We start from the raw sequence: 19,685 nt of genomic DNA on the forward strand, positions 1-19,685 counted from the left end.
AATAACTACCATTCTCAGAAAGATGTTTTGTTGGCAAATGACCCCATACCTATGTCTATTTCATTTTGTATATTTCTTGACAACAGAAAGCTTCATTTCTGATACAATCTGCAATCTTTTCTACTCTTACCTTAAAATGCCCTCTGGAATAAAAATCCTTATCATATTTCAAAATTATCATGAAATGTTGAGGTCAGTTCAAGTCTTTGGAGCCTTTTTTGTTGTTGTTGTTTAATTCAGACAGAGGAAGAGCAAATGTGCAGTGGTGGTTCTATGTAATTGATGCAAAATTAATTGAAGCACATTGAAGTATTATCTCCTAGGTTTTGAACTTCATTGTACTCCAAAGCAATTCACAACAGCAAAGCAAGCATAAAGCAAAAGACAAAGGGCTAATGAGCTGATACAGCAAATTAGTTAAAATTGATCAGTAAAGACTAGTTTCTTTCATTGAATTAACCACAGAGTGATAGAATAGTAGCGTCAGCGTTCCGACCAAAGCTCTAATAAAATCAGGAGCCTCAAGCCATTGTGCAAGCAAAATTCAGTTGTTTATTAGGAGCGCCATCTCAGCATGACCTAAGTGAAGCCAGCTCTGACTTCACCCAGTTCATGCCTCTGATCCTGTTGCCCCCTCCCCCAAGGTGTGTCACCAGTCACATTCCCCAACGAAGCAATTTCGTGGGTTGTAGAAGTCACTCCCTCCAGCCTTTGCAGATCTCCGTGGAGATGGCCTTGACTTCGGCTGGGTAGGATGTTTTTTGTTTTGACTGAGATGTGAATTCCTCAGTGCAGTTGCGAGGCGTGATTTCCCATCCCCCTGCCTATGGCAAACTTGGGAACAGGTCAGGAGAGTTTCGCGAGTTGACACCTAGGGAATGCCCACCTTAGCACAGCATTGATCTGAAGATATGGCTTTTCATGTGAATTCAACCATAGCTGAATGGCAGTTGCACAAGTCTGATAATGTAACCTTTTAGTCATGCCCTTTATTTGTTTGGATTTGTACTTTTTTCACAAACTCAAGAATCAGGGTTGAATACAGCATCTCAAAAATAACAGGTAATAATAGGTAACATTGTCCCTAGGGTAGAATATGAAAATATAAGAGTCTGAAACAATAATAAAGTCAAGTTGGAGCCTGGATGGAAGAACTATCTGGAATATCTCAATTTTAGTTGGTGTAGTGCATTTCCTTCACTCATTTCCTATTCATTCTGTTAAGTGGAATTCTGGAGTCTTGACAGCAATATCATTGAGCTTAACATTTACCCAACTAGGCCCTTCTGGGAAAACGGGTATAAATAAACTCCTGGCCAGTTGGCACCCTGGTAGCTCACTGCATCTGGCTTGTCTGTATTTCAGTCAATTTATGTTTATTGCTTTTCTTAATATGCACACATGCATACACAAACACATACACTATGGCAAGGTGTAGAAAAAGGAAAACGAAATAATCTTAAACCACTTGCAATATCTGTTCTGATGTTGCATCCTCTTCTTGGACTTGGTTATAAGAATTGCTATGCCAATGCCCACATTTTGCAGTCATGGTGGCCCCACATTTAATAAATAGTCTGAAAAGCCATTAAGAAACAACTTTAGCTAGCTCTATTTCTATTCTTGGGTCCCCGTGTTGAAAAAGGTTGACTCTCAACATTCAGAAACTGGCTGATTCTATTTTCAGTTCACAGACATTGCATTGAAGCTGAGCTGTCCAAGGTGTAAAGTCCAAAAGTGTTATAGAAAATCATATAGGAAATCACACACTGTTTAGTTGAAAATAAAACTTTGACATGTTAAAAATAATATGCAAAAAAGAAAAGAAAAGAAAATCATATAGGAAATCTTACTAATATACACAGGCAAATAGGAAGAAATCGAAACATGGGAAGCAAATTCAGTGTGAGTAACTCTTGCTCAATGCTTGTAGCCTAGTGATATGATTTTCTAAATTGGTTTATTATTAAAACACCCTATCAATGTGGAAAGAAGTCATTTCTCCTCCTTCATAGGCACATACATAGGATTTATGTCACGGGGTAAACAATTTTATCTAAGGATATATATTATATAAGGTTTTATGTATCATTCTAATGGGCCAGATATACTGAATCATACTATGCATATCTACCTGGAAGTATGTTCAACTGCATATCTCAATCCAAATCTACATGGCTGAAAACTTTTGCCTAGTTTATTTTTATTTTGAAAAGGTATTTCTGATAGTGTTCCAGAAGGCGAACGTTAATGTTCACTCAGGCATTGGGTTAGGGTAAATAAAAGCCCTTGTCTGATGTATTGGACACATTTGACAGATGTTTTGGTGTCAGTTGTCTGGATTTTAATCTTTAAAATAATGAATCTTTAATTCATTAATTTTAGTATATTTTTCTGTACTTCATTGTGTTTTATCTTCTTTTCCTCCTGTTGTGAGCTGTCCAGTGTTAAGTGGTGCTGAAACTGAATTAAATCAAATAAAGCATAGACAGGACTGACAAACAAGTATCTTAGTTTGACAATTATTATTATTATTATTGGCTAATCTCACTGTCAGGAATTGGAATTCCCCAACAAAGAAACATTCTCAGAAAGTGCAAATTACCCAACTCTATATCAAATAATTCTGAATTAAAATTTGTCGGTAGATTTTTACCCCCGGCTTTGTGCAGTTTTTGCCACTTGGAAAAGGAACTGCAGGAACAAGCAGGACAACAGCTATAAGATACTGCTATTTAAATCACATCTCTACATGCTCCCCAATATATGACCATTGGTGCCTAGATAGTATGGCTGAGAAAATCATGTTCTCAAATACAAAGACAGGATACTTTTCCATTGTTAAGTGAGGAGATTCCTGGCCCGTACTTGGATTTTTTCCATTTGAGCAGAACACCAATTTTCCCTCGTGGCTGACCGGCTCAGAGCCATTGGAGGTATGCAGAGAATCCTGTATTCCAGCAAAGAACAAAATAAAGATTGTTGAGAGAATTCAGTTTATGAGTATTGAAGAGATTGAAGAGGGCCTCTGGTGGCTCAGCAGACTAAGTCTGTCTGTTATTAACACAGCTGCTTGCAATTACTGCAAGTTCAAGTCCCACCAGACCCAAGGTTGACTCAGCCTTCAATCCTATATAAGGTAGGTAAAATGAGGACCCAGATTGTTGGGGGCAATAAAAGTTGACTTTGTATACAATATACAAATGGATGAAGACTATTGCTTAACACTGTGAGCCGCCCTGAGTCTTCGGAGAAGGGCAGGATATAAATTCAATTTTTTTAAAAAAAGATACCAATATCTCTTAGATTCTGTTTCTCTGAGAAAAAGCTGCCCTTGAATCACATTAGGCCAATATAGAGGGAAATTAATGGGCTTGGCTTCCTAAACTATAACTGCCTTCTCACTTTTAAGTACTGCAAGGCAAGGCAAATGTAAGGAGTTCTGAAATAAAATGAGCCAGAGAATTGACATGACAGAACATGCGGGCTATTTGACTTGCATATAGCTTTTGTCAATATGATATATAGGATCTTCTTTCTAATAGTTCTTAATGATGTTTTTCTTGATCAGAACTGAATGGCAAGGCTTTAAAGATTTATTTATAGAGAAGAGAAGAGAAGAAGAGAGGTTTTTTTGTTAAAATATAGATGTTATTATTTCTGGTACGTGTTATATTTGTAAAGTAGTTTTGAGAGGAGACAAAGACAAAATGGTAAGAAATTAATTTGTGAGATTCTACTGGAAGGAATTGAAGGAATTTTTTTTAATATGTTGCTATTTCTGATAGATCTTAATGCAGTTTTTTAAAAACTTCCTTTGAAGAATTTTAAAGATTTGTTTATCTATAAGAGATAAAATAATGGGAGAAATGTTTTGTTGTATTTTTAGATAAAATGATGTGTTACTATGTTAAAAGGAAAGGAAAGGAATATGAAGATGATTTATTTGATTAAGGTTAAACATGTCTGTTGTTATTTGTGGTAACCTTTAATTGGTGTTTGCTCTTTAAGATTGAAAGACTAGGCTTTATAATTTAAGAGAAGAGAAGAGATAGGGAAAGAAGAGATCTTTGAAATGTTAGAGAAGGTGATAAATTATTGAAATGGTTTTTACTTGTCTTGATGAAGGGGGAAGCCACCTTTTTTCTCTTTTTTCTCACATATTTCTCCTTACCTTTCCTCCCTTTTGTCCTACACTTTTCAGTTTTCCTCTGTTCATATTTTTCCCCCCGGCCCTTTCAAATAACATGTTTACCTTCAGAAACATTTTGAACGATCTATATATTAGGTATTTACAATCCTATGTGTACTATCTTGTATGTACAGCATTAACTCAGATAAAGGAAATTGGGCCAACCATGCCTGGAACTCTTTGAATTATTATTATTATTTTTTATTTCAAATTGCTCTCTGCCTTTGTGCTCAGATTCAGAGTAACCTGGATGGAGTGCTAGGTTGAAATCTCAATCTCTATGGCTTCCAGGAATCAGTCCAAAGCCGATACCAAATGATCTCAGCTTTTCTATCTAGTATCATATGCAGAATAGAGATTACAGTGACCTGATTTCAATTGTAAAAGTGAAAGTAAAATCAGTAGGATCAAGTCAGAATGCAATTAGGCAGCGATCCATTCATATCCAGAAAAAAAAAATAGGTGGGCAAATAATAATATAATCACAGTGTTGTTGATTTCTGCCATGACATCCCCAAGTGTGGAGTGCTTTAATATAATGTGTCATTTGGAATTCATAGAATGGAGCTAATGACTGAACAGCAAATTCCATTGTGTGTTATGGGTTTAACTCTGTAAAACTCCTAGTTTTAGTTTATAAGTAAGTTTAGAATTGGGCTTATTCTTGAGTTTAGAATTGGTCTATCTGCCCAATGAATGTAGTAGGAGTTACCTCCATGTGAATATTTCCAGGATAGTGAACATGCAGCAATGTGATGGGTTCGTATTTAAATCCAATTATGCCCAGTGGAATTTGACTCTACATTATTTGCTATTAAGCAGGCCATTCCTCTATACACAAAAATTACCATAATTTGAGAAGAGTGTTGCGAACTGAAGGATTTTGCAAATGTAACTAGGAAAGGTAACCCATTAAATTCTGTAAGATTTACTGCCTGGTAAGTATCTTGAGCTACTGTATGCACTGCACATCCATGGAGCTTATGCACAAGAGTACTGATTAATTTTGAATACAGGGCTTACTGGAGCAAGAAATCTTAGTATAACCTACTCCAGAAGATATTCCAGGGGATGAACCAGGAACATCTCTAGAACAGGAGAACAGGGCAGGACAAAGAGGAATTTTCAATGGTGGTGGTGGTGGTGGTAAAGCTTGGCAAGCTGGCACTGGGGCGACATTGACACCCAGATGGGAACAGTGATTCTGGCACCGCACTGCCAAGAACATCTAAGCCATTATCTACCATCCTTTGGTTTAAAAGAAACATGAATCAATCTGCAGAGAGGCTGAGGGAGGGAGGGAGGTCTGCGGAGGGGGAAATGGAAAACTCTTGTCTAGCGCTGTAGAAATGAATGATCGGGAAGCTCACTGGGATTTGGTGCAGGAGTTTTCAGGAGAGACTGGATGAGATTTCCTGCTGCGTTTCATTGATGATGAGGAGGAGGAAGAGGAGAGTGGCAGGGAGGAAGGGAGGCCTGCAGCCGGCGGTACCTTACTCCGAGGTAGGGTAAGGAACTAAAGGCTGGCACCCTTGACTCGAGCAACCGCAGTCCGAGCTTGCCAGTCTCGTTCGCTCGCTCCTTCTGTTCTTTTCGTTTTGAGTCGGGCTTCTCCTCCCGCCCTCTCCCCACTCCGAGGCGGGCTCGGCCAGTGGCCGGTGGCATTGTGACGTCACAGAGGACGGGTCTTTTATAAGGACGGGCGCGAGAAGCTCCCGCTTCCTCGGGTCTCAGCGGTCTGGGCGGAGTGGCGTGTCCGCTGGGAAGCGGAAGCCTTCCTGATGGGCAGATGAGCCGGGAGGGGGGTTGCGTCGCGGGCTTCGCCGGAGGGCGAGGGGCATGAGGCAGGGGGCGACATGACCGTGCCGCTGCTGAAGATCGGCGCCGTGCTCAGCACCATGGCCATGGTCACCAACTGGATGTCCCAGACGCTGCCTTCTCTCGTGGGGCTGAATGGCACCATCTCTCAGGCCGGCACCTCCGAGAGAAGCGTGAGTTCTCCTTCTCTTCCCACCCACCCACTCACTCACCCACCCACCCACCCATCCCGGAGAAAACTGCCCCGCGGCTGTCCCTTCGAGGCGATGGACCTCGCTTAGCGGCTCTGGAGGGGCTTGATCGCCTGACTTTTTTGGCGGGAAGGGGACCCTGCCCTTTCCTGCCCTTCGTTTCTGGTAACAGTAACAGAGTTGGAAGGGACCTTGGAGGTCATCTAGCCCAACCCCCTGCCGACGCAGGAGACCTATGCTAGGGATTCGAACCGCCGACCTTTCTGATCGACAATCGACATGAAGTGTCTTAGCCCCTGAGCCACCTTGGTTTCTAACTCTCAGCTGCGCCGAAGGAGCGCTGCGAGCGAGCGATCCAGAAGTTGCCTCCTTTCCCAACCTCGTCCCGGAAGGGGGTTTCCCGGGTTTGCTCTCTTTGCCGTTCCGACGAGACGGCTTTATCCACCTGAGTCTGGCACTTGTTTTCTTAAGTTGCGTCGCGATGAGTCTTGTTTGGGGCTGGCTGGGGGAACGAGAGAGGCGGCTCGGTTCCGATCTAGCGTCAAAGCTTCTTTATTTCCCTTTTTTTCCCCCTGCTTAGCCCTTTCTGCTTTCTGCATAGATGTGTGCGGGTGTAAAAAAAAAAAATGTTGGAAAGACAACTTCATTTTCAGAAGGTTTTCGGTTGGAGAGCGCTGGTAGGTAACGAGGTTAAATCAAGCCCCCTTTTTATATGTCCTCCCGTAGGAATTAGGCGGCCTCGCGGCCAGACTTCACACCAACTGGGAGGGAAATAATAAGATAGTTTGCCTGCCCACGGCGGCGGAATCGAGATTTGGGAGTTTTTAAGTTGAACTTGGGGATTGCAGAGCGGGGTAACAGCTTTAGTCTTCGACGTTTGGAATGGGGATTTGTGACACATTGGGAACTAAGGCGTGCTTCCTCAACTTGGAAATCTCCTGGACTAAGTCGCTTGAAAAGATCCAAAATACTTCTGAATGGATGTGTGTGAATTGAATGTGGGGCCCCTGCTGTCTTTCTCTCTTCATTCACAACAGAACTGCAGCTGCTGTGTGAACCATCTCCTCTGCCCAGATGTCTCCCACCCAATTGGAGCTCTTATTCTCGACTTCTTTGAGGGTTGTTTGGATTCTTTCGCTCCTTCCAGCTCTTTAAAGGCTGAAGCGGGGTTGGGGAGGGAGGACTAAATGTCTTCCTTTTGGCTACTGCCCTCTTTTTACCAAAGTTTCCTCGGAAACTTCGTTAAACGATCCCTTCTACTATTCTGCTATGCAACCCTTCTGGAATGGAAAAAAAGGGATTGTCCTCCCACCCACCCCCCAACCATTCTCCTGACTGTGACTAGTCCTAGCTGCAGTGGATCACTTCCCTGGGCTCCTTCTAGGCTCTTCCAGGGAAGCACCTTGCCTTGCTCAAATATTGGTTTCTTTGGGGTCTCCACACCATTCTCCTCTTCTCAAAACCTCCCTGCCAGTCCTTTCCCAAACGCTGCGATTTATTTTTTCAGGCCCATTGAGGGGTTCATTTGGATTGATTGCTTTATTTCTTTTCAGCTGGGAGGCAGAATTAACCATTCTCTCCTTCCCATTGGTATTTTTTTTCTCCCTTTCATGCTTGTCTGAGTAGATTTTTCCACCGGTGGAAAACTTTCTCCAATTCTTAAAGGAGAAATGCTCATCGCTGTAAGTCTGGGTGTATAATGGGGAAGAAAGGTTCTGACATGTAGACTGGTTGTTGTCAGCTCTGCAGAGCATACTGGAATAGGTGAATGAGTGTGTTTGTGCTGGAGATGTTTTGATTTTTCAATGTTGCTGTATACAAGTGCAACAAAATCTATTCCTCCACGGTGTAGAATTCATTTGGTGTTTTAAACAACATCTACAGCCTTTAAACAGTGTCTCTGGGTATGTTTGTAGAATAGGAATAAGCTTCAAATAGTCGTAGCAAGTCAATAAATGTTTAGAGTAGGAAACGCCCATAAAGGTTTTTGATAAACAGATTGGATCTGATGCTCTCCCAATTTTGCTTCTGTCTCCATATACCAGTACCTGTCTGTTTGTACCTAAACCCACATGCATATGAAGCAGTTAGAAAACCCCCAGCCAATAAACTCTTGAAAAGGAATCCCCACATCCTTGGTGAGGTTGTAGCCGAGCTTCTGATTTTGAAATTGCTGGATGGACTGATGGATTGTGATGCATAGGTACCATTAATGGGTATTTCCTCAGCATTAAACAGAAAGGAAACCATAGGATTGGAATATTGTTCTCCACATAGGAATTGGAGAGGATCTTTGGAGATTGAATGGAGATGAAGTCTAATGCCAGATTATAGGCATCTCACTGTGAAGCTTAAGGGCACATTGATTTATATATCCATGTGTTGGAATTACTCTAGTGACTGTAATTTGATAGTACGGCAAGTGATGCAAATTTGTACAGGATAATATGGCTTGCTAGCTCTTTACTCTCTGTCAATTCCACAAGTAAAAAGTGTGTACATTTTCCATGTCCAGTTAATTATAGGGACATGGGAGAAACAAGCTAAGGAAGATGATGGATGTCAAATGTTCATTTCTAAGACTCTGATGTCTAGGATTTGATAGGACCAATGCTTGTTAGGGCTGGGAGAAGGAGTTTCCTGATCACAAATAGCAAATACTATAAGCAAAGAGAGGTGGGACTGGTAGATATGCAAAGCTATCAATGTCTCGGAATGGGTAAATCCTAAGATGGAAATTGTCTTTCCATTTGCCTGGAGAGAAAGTGGAGGGTAGCAGTGGTGACTGAAAAGACGCTTAGAACAAATGAATGAATGGGTCTCTGCCCAGAAGCTTCTAGATCATCCTGGAGCCCTGCTGGATGCCACCTATCCATTCCAAGGAATCCAGCTTCCTGGATGTCAGCTGCAGTAAATCTATCCACTTGAATGCTCATCTCTTATTGCTTTCTTCAGTGTGTTTATCTGATGTAGAGCAAGCTAAGTGTGTCTATTTCACAGTGGGGAAGGCTGAGGTCCCAGTGGAAAGGAAACTGAACATCACAGCTTTCACTTTGAAGTGCTAATTCCTTTCGATTTGGCACAATGATTTGGCACAATGTTGGTCTGTCCTTATCTCAGTCAAGTGCTTTTAGGGCATTTTCTCATGTGAGATTTACATTTTCCCTTGAATTTCCTACTTCATGTAATCTGGTTGTGAAGCCAAAATATTCTAGAAAGTGTATGCTTAATTAGAAGGGAAAAAAAAGGTTTCTCTCTCCATGTTAGATGTTCTGAGAGTTGTCACTCACACACGCACATATTTAAAAAGCCAAGAATGTGTGTTTAATGTTACATATGGTAATATTCATCGTGTCCTTGAGTGGCCTCTTAATAGCACTCTCGGTGGACAAAATTAGAACTGGATGAAGGGTATGCCATGTAAGAAATCACCATAGCTCTACCTTCTCTGTTGGATTTTTTTTTTTTAATCCTGTAGAGGATTTCCAAATAGCTCACTGCAAAAACCAGAAGAATCCCATGATGCTGTCCGGTTTTCACACGATACTGTGGCTTATATCTCCACTTGCAATAAATCCTTATACCCTCATATAGTTAGGAAGAGCTCTGATTTAGACCATTTCCCAACTCTCAAGAGTGGCGGCATTCAGATGTATATATATATTTTCTTCCTTGCAGTTTAGGAGTTTCATGCAATCTGTTAAGCACCAAATTCTACAACTTCCTTGTTTTCTTGAATTGGTGAAGATTTGGTGGGGGGGGGGAGTTGGAATCACGGTACAAAGCAAAAATGATGCCAGCTATTCTGGATAATTTTAAAATTAGACTATACATTTCACCTACGGTTCTTGATTTTGTGCCCATTGCTGGATATACAGTATGCTTTTATTAATTGGCAGACGTGTACTCTTCTCCCACTGGGGCTGTGGGGATGCAGATGTTTTGACATTTATCTGATGCAAGCCATCCTACTGTTGAATTGGTGATGCACTTGTGTCCACCCCCAGGCATTGGGAGATATGGTGAAATACCATTTGAAAAGCCTTAGTAGCTGAAATTTCAATTGTCCTGCCAAGTTGCATTTCTGAGATTTGCCTCCTGCTGTTGGGGGAAAGCACATGCCATTTTAAGCCCATCTTCTTTCAGAAGGTGCCAGCCAGTTATACTGGTATTGCTGGAATTGCCAGACATCTCGGCATGAATTGTCACTATTTCTTTTGGTTCTGTATGCTTTCTGTGTATTTTTTTTTTAAATAGTTCCTTTAAATGAAACTTTCTTTTCATGAACTGGAGCTGCTTTATGTATTGGCTGTATTCACACAACATGCTTACCCTAGCATTGACTGAATTAACCCACTTTCTCACTTGACACAGTACACTGAACCATAAATAATAAAGCGGTCTAGATTTGTGTAATTCACTCTGGCAAAGAAGCAGAAGCAGCAGCTAATCAAGCCTCATGATGGATGGATGGATCTGCTAAGACTTTACCCGACCTAGTTAAGCACATTGTTGTGAATACAGCCTTAAGTTTTATAATTTCCACACACACACACACACCAAATGGTTTTGCTTTTGAACAGCCCTGTCAATTGATTGAGTTTTCTTGGGAGTCAACAAGTGGAGAGCTCATATCTTAGTTCAAAAGATGCCTACTGTATTTTGAACATATGTAGCTGACTTCATAAGAAAAACTATAGCAAAAACCCCAGTGATTAGTTATAATCCAGTATCTTTTTGAGCGTTTGATTTGTTAGATTTATGCCCCTCCTTTCCTTCCAGAGCTTTGGTGGAAGTTTCCTCTTCTTTTAACCTACAGAAATCACCCAATCAGTTCCTGTGGCTAAGGGCGGATTTGAAACAAGATTTTCTTGCCCCTTCATCCTCTAATGGAGAATATAGGTCAAGGCAGTGGTGGGATTCCAGTAATTTAACAACTGGTTCTCTGCCCTAATGATTTCTTCCAACAACCAGTTTGCCAAACTGCTCAGAAAGTTAGCAACCGGTTCTCCCAAACTGGTGCGAACTGGCTGAATCCCACCACTGGGTCAAGGTGACACATATGACAGAATAGCTCAGTGCACCGAGGATGTTACCTAGTCTGGTAATGAAACGTCCACAGGAAAAGAACCCATGCTAGGAATATAACAAGAACCCAAGAGTACCTTAATCCTTACATACTGAGCTGTCTTTCCAGAAAGACTTCCTACAGTAAATCCTTTTGTTTTGTTCAATATTAGCATATTGCATAAAGGCATGATTTCTAGCAAATCTAATGTTGGCAGTAGTTATAAATTCCTTTCTGACTCTGAATAGAGGTTTAGAAAAATAAAGCTAAAATGAATTAATAGCCTAGACAATATGTTTTCAGGCAAAAGAGTAAAGGGTTTTTTCCCCCCTAATCTCAAGGGCAATATTTAGCTGAATGGCAAAAGCGTGGTATTTCTTAATATCACAGTTAGCTGTCAATGGTGATATCCCCCTTGAATAGGTTTTCATTTCTTTGGAAGATGACTATGGAGAATAGTCACGATGTTTTCGTTCAAAGGGAGCCCTGTTTTTATTTCAAGGAAATTTAATCCTAAGTGAATTGAGTACTGAGACCACAGATTTAAAAGTGGTTTTTTTTTTAAATAGTAGTTTCACTTTGAGTTTTAGGAGATTAATATGAAAGCCATTGTTTTAGAAGCTCTGGCCAGTTCTTGAGGTCACATGTGAGAAACCTTAGTGAGCTTTTGATATTTGAAAGGAGAAAGAAAATTATCTGGATGGTCATCTTCTGAAGCTTTTTCCATAAATTTCACAGCAGCGAGCAATATACAACATTGGGTGGCACTTTGTGCTGATATAAATTGTATTTTGACAACAGATGGAACTCTGAATCTTATAAACAAGACATAAGTCCAGGGGTAAAAAAAAAAAAGCTAAAAGTCTCACACTTGGTGCAAAACCCTTCATTATTTGTTGCATGACCTTTGATGCAGACCTTACCGTAATAGTTTCCATGCTTTATGGTGCGATATGAGCGTGTTGCACAGACAAAATTATACAATCAAATGGTCTTTGATGTAAGTCCCCAAAGGGAAGTCTTCTGCTGCAGCCATAAGTAATTTATGGAGTCAGTCTTTTATGTATCATCAGATGTGCCAGACGTTTATCTCACTTGCTAGAAGTCTAAGCAAAATCTCTCTGGGATCAGGTTGTACTGACTAAATGGACTCTCTCCAACTACCCCAAGCTCCCTCCCATGGCTTTATGAATTCTACTCCAGAAAGTTTTGATTTTAAATTCACGCCTGATGCAGAAAAATAGCTAAATCTCTTAATCCAAGAGAAGACATGCATCTAATAGCAACGTGCCTCACAGGAGGAATATTATTTTCTCCATCTCAATGACAGCAATATTTTATTCTATGAAATATTCTATGAAAAATAAACCCATTGTTGGGGTGGGAGAGCATAGAGGCAACATGTTGCTTTAGTCCTGATAATCAGAAGCATTCTGTCAGGGGATTCTTGGGGGCAATAAGTTGACTTTGTATATAATATACAAATGGATGAAGACTATTGCTTAACACAGTGTAAGCCGCCCTGAGTCTTCGGAGAAGGGCGGGATATAAATGCTAATAATAATAATAATAATAATAATAATCACAGTGAGGCCTCCGGTGTTGGACTCCTTTACGGAGAATAATGGGCCAGATGTTGAAGGTCTATTTTTCTCTAGCCCAAATGATGGTCAACAGTGGGAGCGAAAAGCTGCCCGAAGCCTTCCATTCCCATCCTTTAAATCACAGTGTCTCCTAAATTGCCTGCATTCAATGTTCATTCATCTAATTTAAGAACTTTGAATTGTGAGTAGAGCCCATAGAAGGCAAACCATTCACACATATCTCCCCCCAAACAGCCTGAAATTCACCTTCAGAATGATAACTTTGACTTTGAGAGTGGATGGGGTTTTCTCAAAAGTTTCTGCTCCTGATTTAGGCCCAGCAGCCCTTGAAAAATGCAGGAAACCAAATTCTGGACCTTTGTTGCTCCATTCTCGCCCGTTGCTGACTTTAAGAGTTCCAAAATATTTCTACACCTTCATTATATATTTTTTCTGCCTTTAGAACAAGCCCTCCTTATCTTCCCATAGGAACAGTTCAGCTAAGTCTTTCTCAGGGAAAGCTGTCACACTCCTTCTCTTCCCGTTTTTAGTAATTATTTGGAAACACCCCCTTTTTTTTGTTTAAAAAAGGAAATTATAAAAGATTTTGGTTTTATCCTTTAATAAAATGTAAGTGATGGGCAACTATATTAATTGAACTAATAATCACATTTGCTGTATGATTTTTAAAACTATCTTTTGTTGTTTAAGCATATTTCCTTGAATACCAATAACATTAATAAGATTTGTTATATTGCACAAAGCCCATGTAATGCAGTCTGTGTACCTACTCACAAGAAAATACAGTAGATCTTTTGTTCCAGTTAATACACATATAGGATTGCATTGTTGAAGACTTCTAAAGTTAAAACCAGAGAAATTAAAAGCAATTGAAAAGCAATTGTAAATACATAACATTTTGTGTTGTTAAAGCTTTTTGAAAAAAACCACATAGAAGTTAGGATCAAATATCAAATCAGCTAGGAAGGCACTTTAGAGAATTGGGCAGGCAATTACAGGTTGTCCTTGAGTTACAACCAACTGTTTGGTGACCACTCAGTGTTACAGTGGCACTGAAAAAAAGTGACTTATAACTAACTGGTCCTTCAACTAAAAACTGTCCTAGCATCCCCAGGGTCATCAAAATTCAGGCACTCAGCAACTGGCATGTGTTGGTGGCAGCATCCTGGGATCAGGTGATCTCCAGTTGCGACCTTTCCAGCCAGCTTCCAACAAGCAATGGGGGAAGCTGGACTCATTTAACAACCCACATGATTCACTTAACAACTGTGGCAAAAAAAGGTCATAAAAGTGGTGGTGGTGGAGGGGGACTCACTTAAAACCACATTGCTTGCTGTTCTTGATGGAAAGCTATCAGCACAAGGAAGCAATCTGATTTCATTAGCAAGCTCTTTTCTGTCCATCACGGAAATTCTGATCCCAATTGTGGCCATAAGCCAAGGACTACTCGTACAAAGAAAGATTGATCCCAAACCCATAGCAAATGTGGGCAGATATTCTGGGATAGAGATATGGGATAGAGGAAAGGGCATTCTCTGAAGTAACTTGGACAGAAGCCATATAAAGAAATAAAAATAACAGGCAGCCAGAGAGTTGCCATGAGCACAGATATTTCTCAAATTCTTCTAGAAACCACGTTGGTTGATGATTTCTGCAAACTTCAGCTTGTGGATTGGACTTGGAGCTAGTCCTATGTAGAATACCTTACAGGAGTTCTAATGGAACCCAGCACTTTCTGACTTATGCCTGATTTGGTTAACTTCTGTGGGAGATCAAGTACTACGTAGTAGTAAGAAATAGTAGTTTAGTCAAGGCTACACAGTGAACTGAATCCCACTCTGCATCAGAGTCATGATTCTTCCATTCTGTATCCAGGATCCCTGGTAGCCTTTGTTGCATTACGGTCTTCCTGGAAAGAAGATAGGGCATCTGGATTAGAATGCAACTTTATCCTATGTTCGACTCTAGTTCCTATCAACGCAAAGTGCAACAGTGAATAGACAAGGAGAATAGGAGCTAGCAACATCAGGAATCCATCTGATTTCATTGCCTGCCTATCTATCTATCTATCTATCTATCTGTCTGTCTGTCTGTCTGTCTGTCTGTCTGTCTGTCTGTCTGTCTGTCTGTCTGTCTGTCTGTCTGTCATCCATCTATCCATCTATCTGTCTATCTATCATTATCTATTTGTAACCTTGGATTTTCATTAGTTGCTTCTTGCAGTCTAAAGAATTTCAGATGTGTTAGAAACAGGGATTCTGAATTGTTAATCTTGAAATTCTGTCTTTTGTATGTTACCGCAAATGATTTTCTAGCAACTCTTATGATTAATAATGATAGATGGGGCTTCCTGGCACTGTGCATCCCTATCACTGTCTTTTCTTGCAGTGAGTTGTATGTTTTCCCAGCACACAATTTGATTAGATGGCGCCCAAAGGCTTCATTGAGTGTTCCTTGGCTCAATCTTCCACAAGCTGTACACTTCAAGATGTGGTAGATTACAAATCTCATCAACCATTATTCTACTTACTTGATATGACTTGAGTAATTTTTCTTATCCCAATGCAGCCTTCTGAGAACCAGGAATGAAATGGATTTAATCAGCGGTCTTGTATTGGGTATTTTTAGCATCAGGTTCTATATAAACAGTCCAGTGTGCTATTCCTGCACATCAAACCAGATGCCATGGGTCAGGTGAACCAACTCTGCATATCAAAATTGTCACACATGCTGAAAAGAAATCTGCGCTTTAGATTTAGGTACCCTCTTACTCCAGTAGGCATTCAGAGTCAAATCTGCCTCCTTCGGGTAGCTTCAAATTCAAATGGAGCTGGAAATGCTTTGAAAGTGAATGAATTTGAATTCAGATGAGTCGATATGAATGGTGGGAGGCTGCATTAATTTGACAGTGTAATCATTTTAGGAAATTCAACTTTCATGGACTTTTTCCTTTTTAAAAAAAAAAGAAAAAGAAAAATCACATTTGCATTAATTTTGCATTGCATGTTTATGGGTAGATAAATTGGAAATGTTCACATGGCCAAGTAACAAAAACAGAACAAGACAAAAAATGTCACTGTGTTGTATTTAGGTGTGCAGAAATGCTCTGGGGGGTAGAGCTGGATGAATTTATTCTGTTCTAGCAAAATTCCAGGCTGGAAAGGAACCTCATGATTAAAACCAAGTATGAGAAGGCCGTGGGCATTTGGCCTTCCTGTTCGTCTTCCATCTGCCTTCCTTCCGCTTATGCTTCCTAAGAAGCTGCAGAAAGGGCTTGAGGAACTTAAGATGGTGCCTCTTACGTGCCTCTTCACTTACAGATGTTGCTGGCTCTGCCACATTAGCAAAACAAAAATGCATACACACAGACAAAGGATGAAGGATTCAAATGGTCAGTCCTGTTCCAGTGAGTCTTGGCATTGAATAAGGTACTGGATAAGCTTATTCTTTAATTGTTCATGAGCTGCACAGAACTGAGGCACGCATACATTGAGTGATCCCAAGACTGAACAGCCCTGTTCTTCTCAGCCTATCTCTTCACACCACAAATAGCCTCTTTGAAAGCTTTCTCCGTTATTGGCTGATTCGGCATACATCTTATCTGTTCTGTTTATGAATGCAGAACCGTGAACAGGCGAGTGTGAAATTAAATGCAGAATGTATTAAACGGATTCATGCTAGGTGGATGAGTTTGCTTCATTGCTTTTAGACAACTAATGTGAACTGAATTTAAGTTGTACCCAAATTAATGCCAAATTAAACCTCTCAGGAGGGGGTGGGCAACGTTTCAGTCTGCTGAGGCTGTGAGAATTAGGTAGGAAGAAGGCAGACCTAAATGAAGGGGAAAGCGAGGCTGCGCTCTTTACCTAGCCCCATCCAATGCTAAATTGGAATTCTTTCCTCCTTCAGCTTTCTTTTGAACTAGCCGCAGTTTAAACAGGCGTGAAATGCTGGGAATGACATCGTGCTCCGGCTGCTTTTGTTTTAGGGTGTGCTCAGTATGAAAATGAATCCAGTTTTGGCTAGGAAAACTCAAAAGAGATGAAATGGGAGAACGTTAATAGAAAAGAAATGGCGCTGAAAGTTTCTCAACCAACCATTCTGATTGTCTTTCCTTCCCACCCCCCCTGCAAATGTCATTTTCCACCAAAAGAGTTCCAAAGTCAAAAGCTCTTTGTATCTTGGGCTGGGGTATTTTAAGGACGAGGCCTGGGAGTTCAGCCAGGGAGCTGGGATTTTGTCTTAGATCCTGTTGAAAAAATGGCGAGTGAGGGGACAGTTATGGTGTCTTATTTTATTATTATTTATTATTTAAATTTCTATACCGCCCTTCTCCCGAAGGACTCAGGGCGGTCTTGTGATGTGTGTACCGTTTTCATCTTCTTACTATTATTGTATACCTGTTGCAAGTACAGTCTTGTGTGTTTAGTGGAGGAGAAGGTAAAATGATTGGAGAGCCTTTCTTTTCGGAGACTCATAGAAGGTGAAGGGCCCTCAGGTGTTGCACAGAGACTTCTTGAAGGGAAGCAAGATGAGTCTCGAAGGCACAGGGACTGGTTCCATAACAGAGGAGACAAGGAAGGGGTCCAAAGAATAGGAGGCCACTGTAATCCACATCAGTTCTGAGATGGCATGTCAAAAGCAAATGGAAATTCTGGAAGCACAAGTACAATCCACAGGAGAAGAAAAAGAGAGAAAACATTGAGAGGCTGGTATACACAAAAAGTGAACTCTGACAAGCTGAAGAGTTGTATAAGAATTCAGCAGGAGTTGATGACTACAGGTAGTCCTCGACGTATGACCACAATTGAGCCCCAATTTTTGTTGCTAAGTGATTGCTAAGTGAATTTAGCCCCATTTTTGCGCCACACTTGTTCAGTGAATCGCCGCAGTGGTTAAGTTGGCAACTTGGTTGTTAAGTGAAACTTCCCCATTTGACTTTGCTTGACAGAAGGTCACAAAAGGGAATCCCGTGAACCCAGGACACTGCAACCGTCGTAAAGATGAGTCAGTTGCCAAGCGTCTGAATTTTGATCCTGTGACCATGGGGGTGGCTGCAATGGTCATAAGTGTGAAAAATGGTTGTAAGTCACTTTTTCCACTGCCGTTGTAAGTTTGAATGGTCACTAAATGAAATGTTGTAAGTTGAATAGTGCCTGTACAGAAGAATAGAAACTTGTCGCATGAACTGGTTGAGATGGAGTTAGGAAGGCTAAGGTTCAGAATGAGACAAGGCTAGCTAGGAATGCAAAGTATAATATGAAGGGTATGTCTACAATAAGCGGCAAGGAGACTGGTGGGAAGGTGGGAGAATAATAAAGGGGAATAGGGAGAATTTCATAATCCTCTCAATGCGCTTGAAAGTGAGAAACAGGATGCAGCATGAAAAAAATATAGTAAGAGCCCACTTTGCTACAGTAAATATATTTAGCTTTCTAAACCAGATGAATTACATTTCAAGGTAGGAAAAGAGCTGGCATGCTGTCAAAGACCTAATTGGCAAAGCCACACAGAGTCCAGACTCAAACAGAGCTTCAGACTTTAAACTGAACAGAATTAACAACGTTGCTTTCCTGCAAAGGCCCACACACCTTTGCTCCTCTTTTAAGTCTTATGGGAGGGGCCAATCATGTCCAAGCCCTACTCCCGACTCGTCCCTTTTGTTTTAACTGTTCTTGCCCTCTGGCAGCTCTGCACATGTGCACAATTGGAACAGGCTCCCCCTGTTCCTCTGCCTCGCTGAAGTCTGACTCTGGAGGCTCCAGCACGTACTTGCCAGATGGCCCTTTCTCTGCCTCCAATGCAGAGCCCTCGTCTGAGCCTTCCCCAGATTCCAGGACTGGCCCATGGTCCTGCCCAGCCTCCTCACTGTCCAACTCTGCTGCCAGCTCCGCAGGCCACAGGCGGACCACAACATTTTCTGAATCTGGGTATGAACATTCATTTGCATAACGACAGGTTTGGGATATCCTGTTTGGGGGCAATGGGTAAGAAAAAAATTACACTAGAAAAACAGTAGTGGACTCTGAACTGCATGAGCAAGCATGCATTACAGCAGGTAAAAACCCAATATAGTTTTAGAAATTAGGAAACATGTTGCTGTGTGATACAAACTGTAATGTAAATACATTGTACTCCATTAAATTAAGCATGAGTTGAATTGCACTTGGAATATTCTGTCAATTCTGGGGAACATACCTGCAAATAGACATGGAAAAATTAGGCAGATTTAGCTAAGATGCTGAGCTTGTCGATTGAAAGGTCGGCAGTTCAGTGGTTCGAATCCCTAGTGCCACGTAATGGGGTGAGCTCCCATTACATATTCCAGCTTCTGCCAACCTAGCAGTTTGAAAGCTCGTAAAAAATGCAAGTAGAAAAAATAGGGACCACCTTTGGTGGGAAGGTAACAGCATTCTGTGTGCCTTTGGTGTTTAGTCATGCCGGCCACATGACCATGGAGACATCTTCGGACAGCGCTGGCTTTTTGGCTTTGAAACAGAATTGAGCACCACCCCCTAGAGTCAGGAATAACTAGCACATATGTGTGAGGGGAACCTTTACCTTTACCAGAACAATAAGGAGTCTGAAAGCCAAGCCCTATAAGGAATGGTTAAAGGATCAGGGTATGTTTAGCTTGCAAAACAAAGAGGAAATACTTTACAAATACAGGTAGTCCTTAACTTTTGACCATAATTGCCAGAATTACCATCATAAGTCATGCTGGTCATTAAGCAGGTCAATACATGACTCCCCAATTTCACAACCTTTTTTTGAAGGCAGTTGTTAAGTGAATTTGCTTAACACAGCTGTAA

At 41.0% G+C, this 19,685-nt stretch overlaps 1 protein-coding gene across 4 annotated transcripts in view; it reads left to right on the forward strand.

Moving 5' to 3' along the window:
- Positions 1-6,048: 6,048 nt before the first annotated feature.
- The window catches only part of OLFM2 (olfactomedin 2), a 206,168-nt gene continuing 192,531 nt past the window's right edge, over positions 6,049-19,685 (forward strand). For 3 of the 4 annotated variants that reach the window (XM_058171562.1, XM_058171561.1, XM_058171560.1), the window contains exon 1: positions 6,049-6,183. In XM_058171562.1, the coding sequence (XP_058027545.1) occupies positions 6,049-6,183 (135 nt within the window). Of the gene's footprint in view, positions 6,184-8,855; positions 8,878-19,685 lie in introns of all 4 variants that reach the window. The other variant, XM_058171563.1, reaches the window with a different exon arrangement.

This window comes from Ahaetulla prasina, chromosome 2 (genome assembly GCF_028640845.1).
Source record: "Ahaetulla prasina isolate Xishuangbanna chromosome 2, ASM2864084v1, whole genome shotgun sequence".
Classification (NCBI taxonomy): Eukaryota; Metazoa; Chordata; class Lepidosauria; order Squamata; family Colubridae; genus Ahaetulla; species Ahaetulla prasina.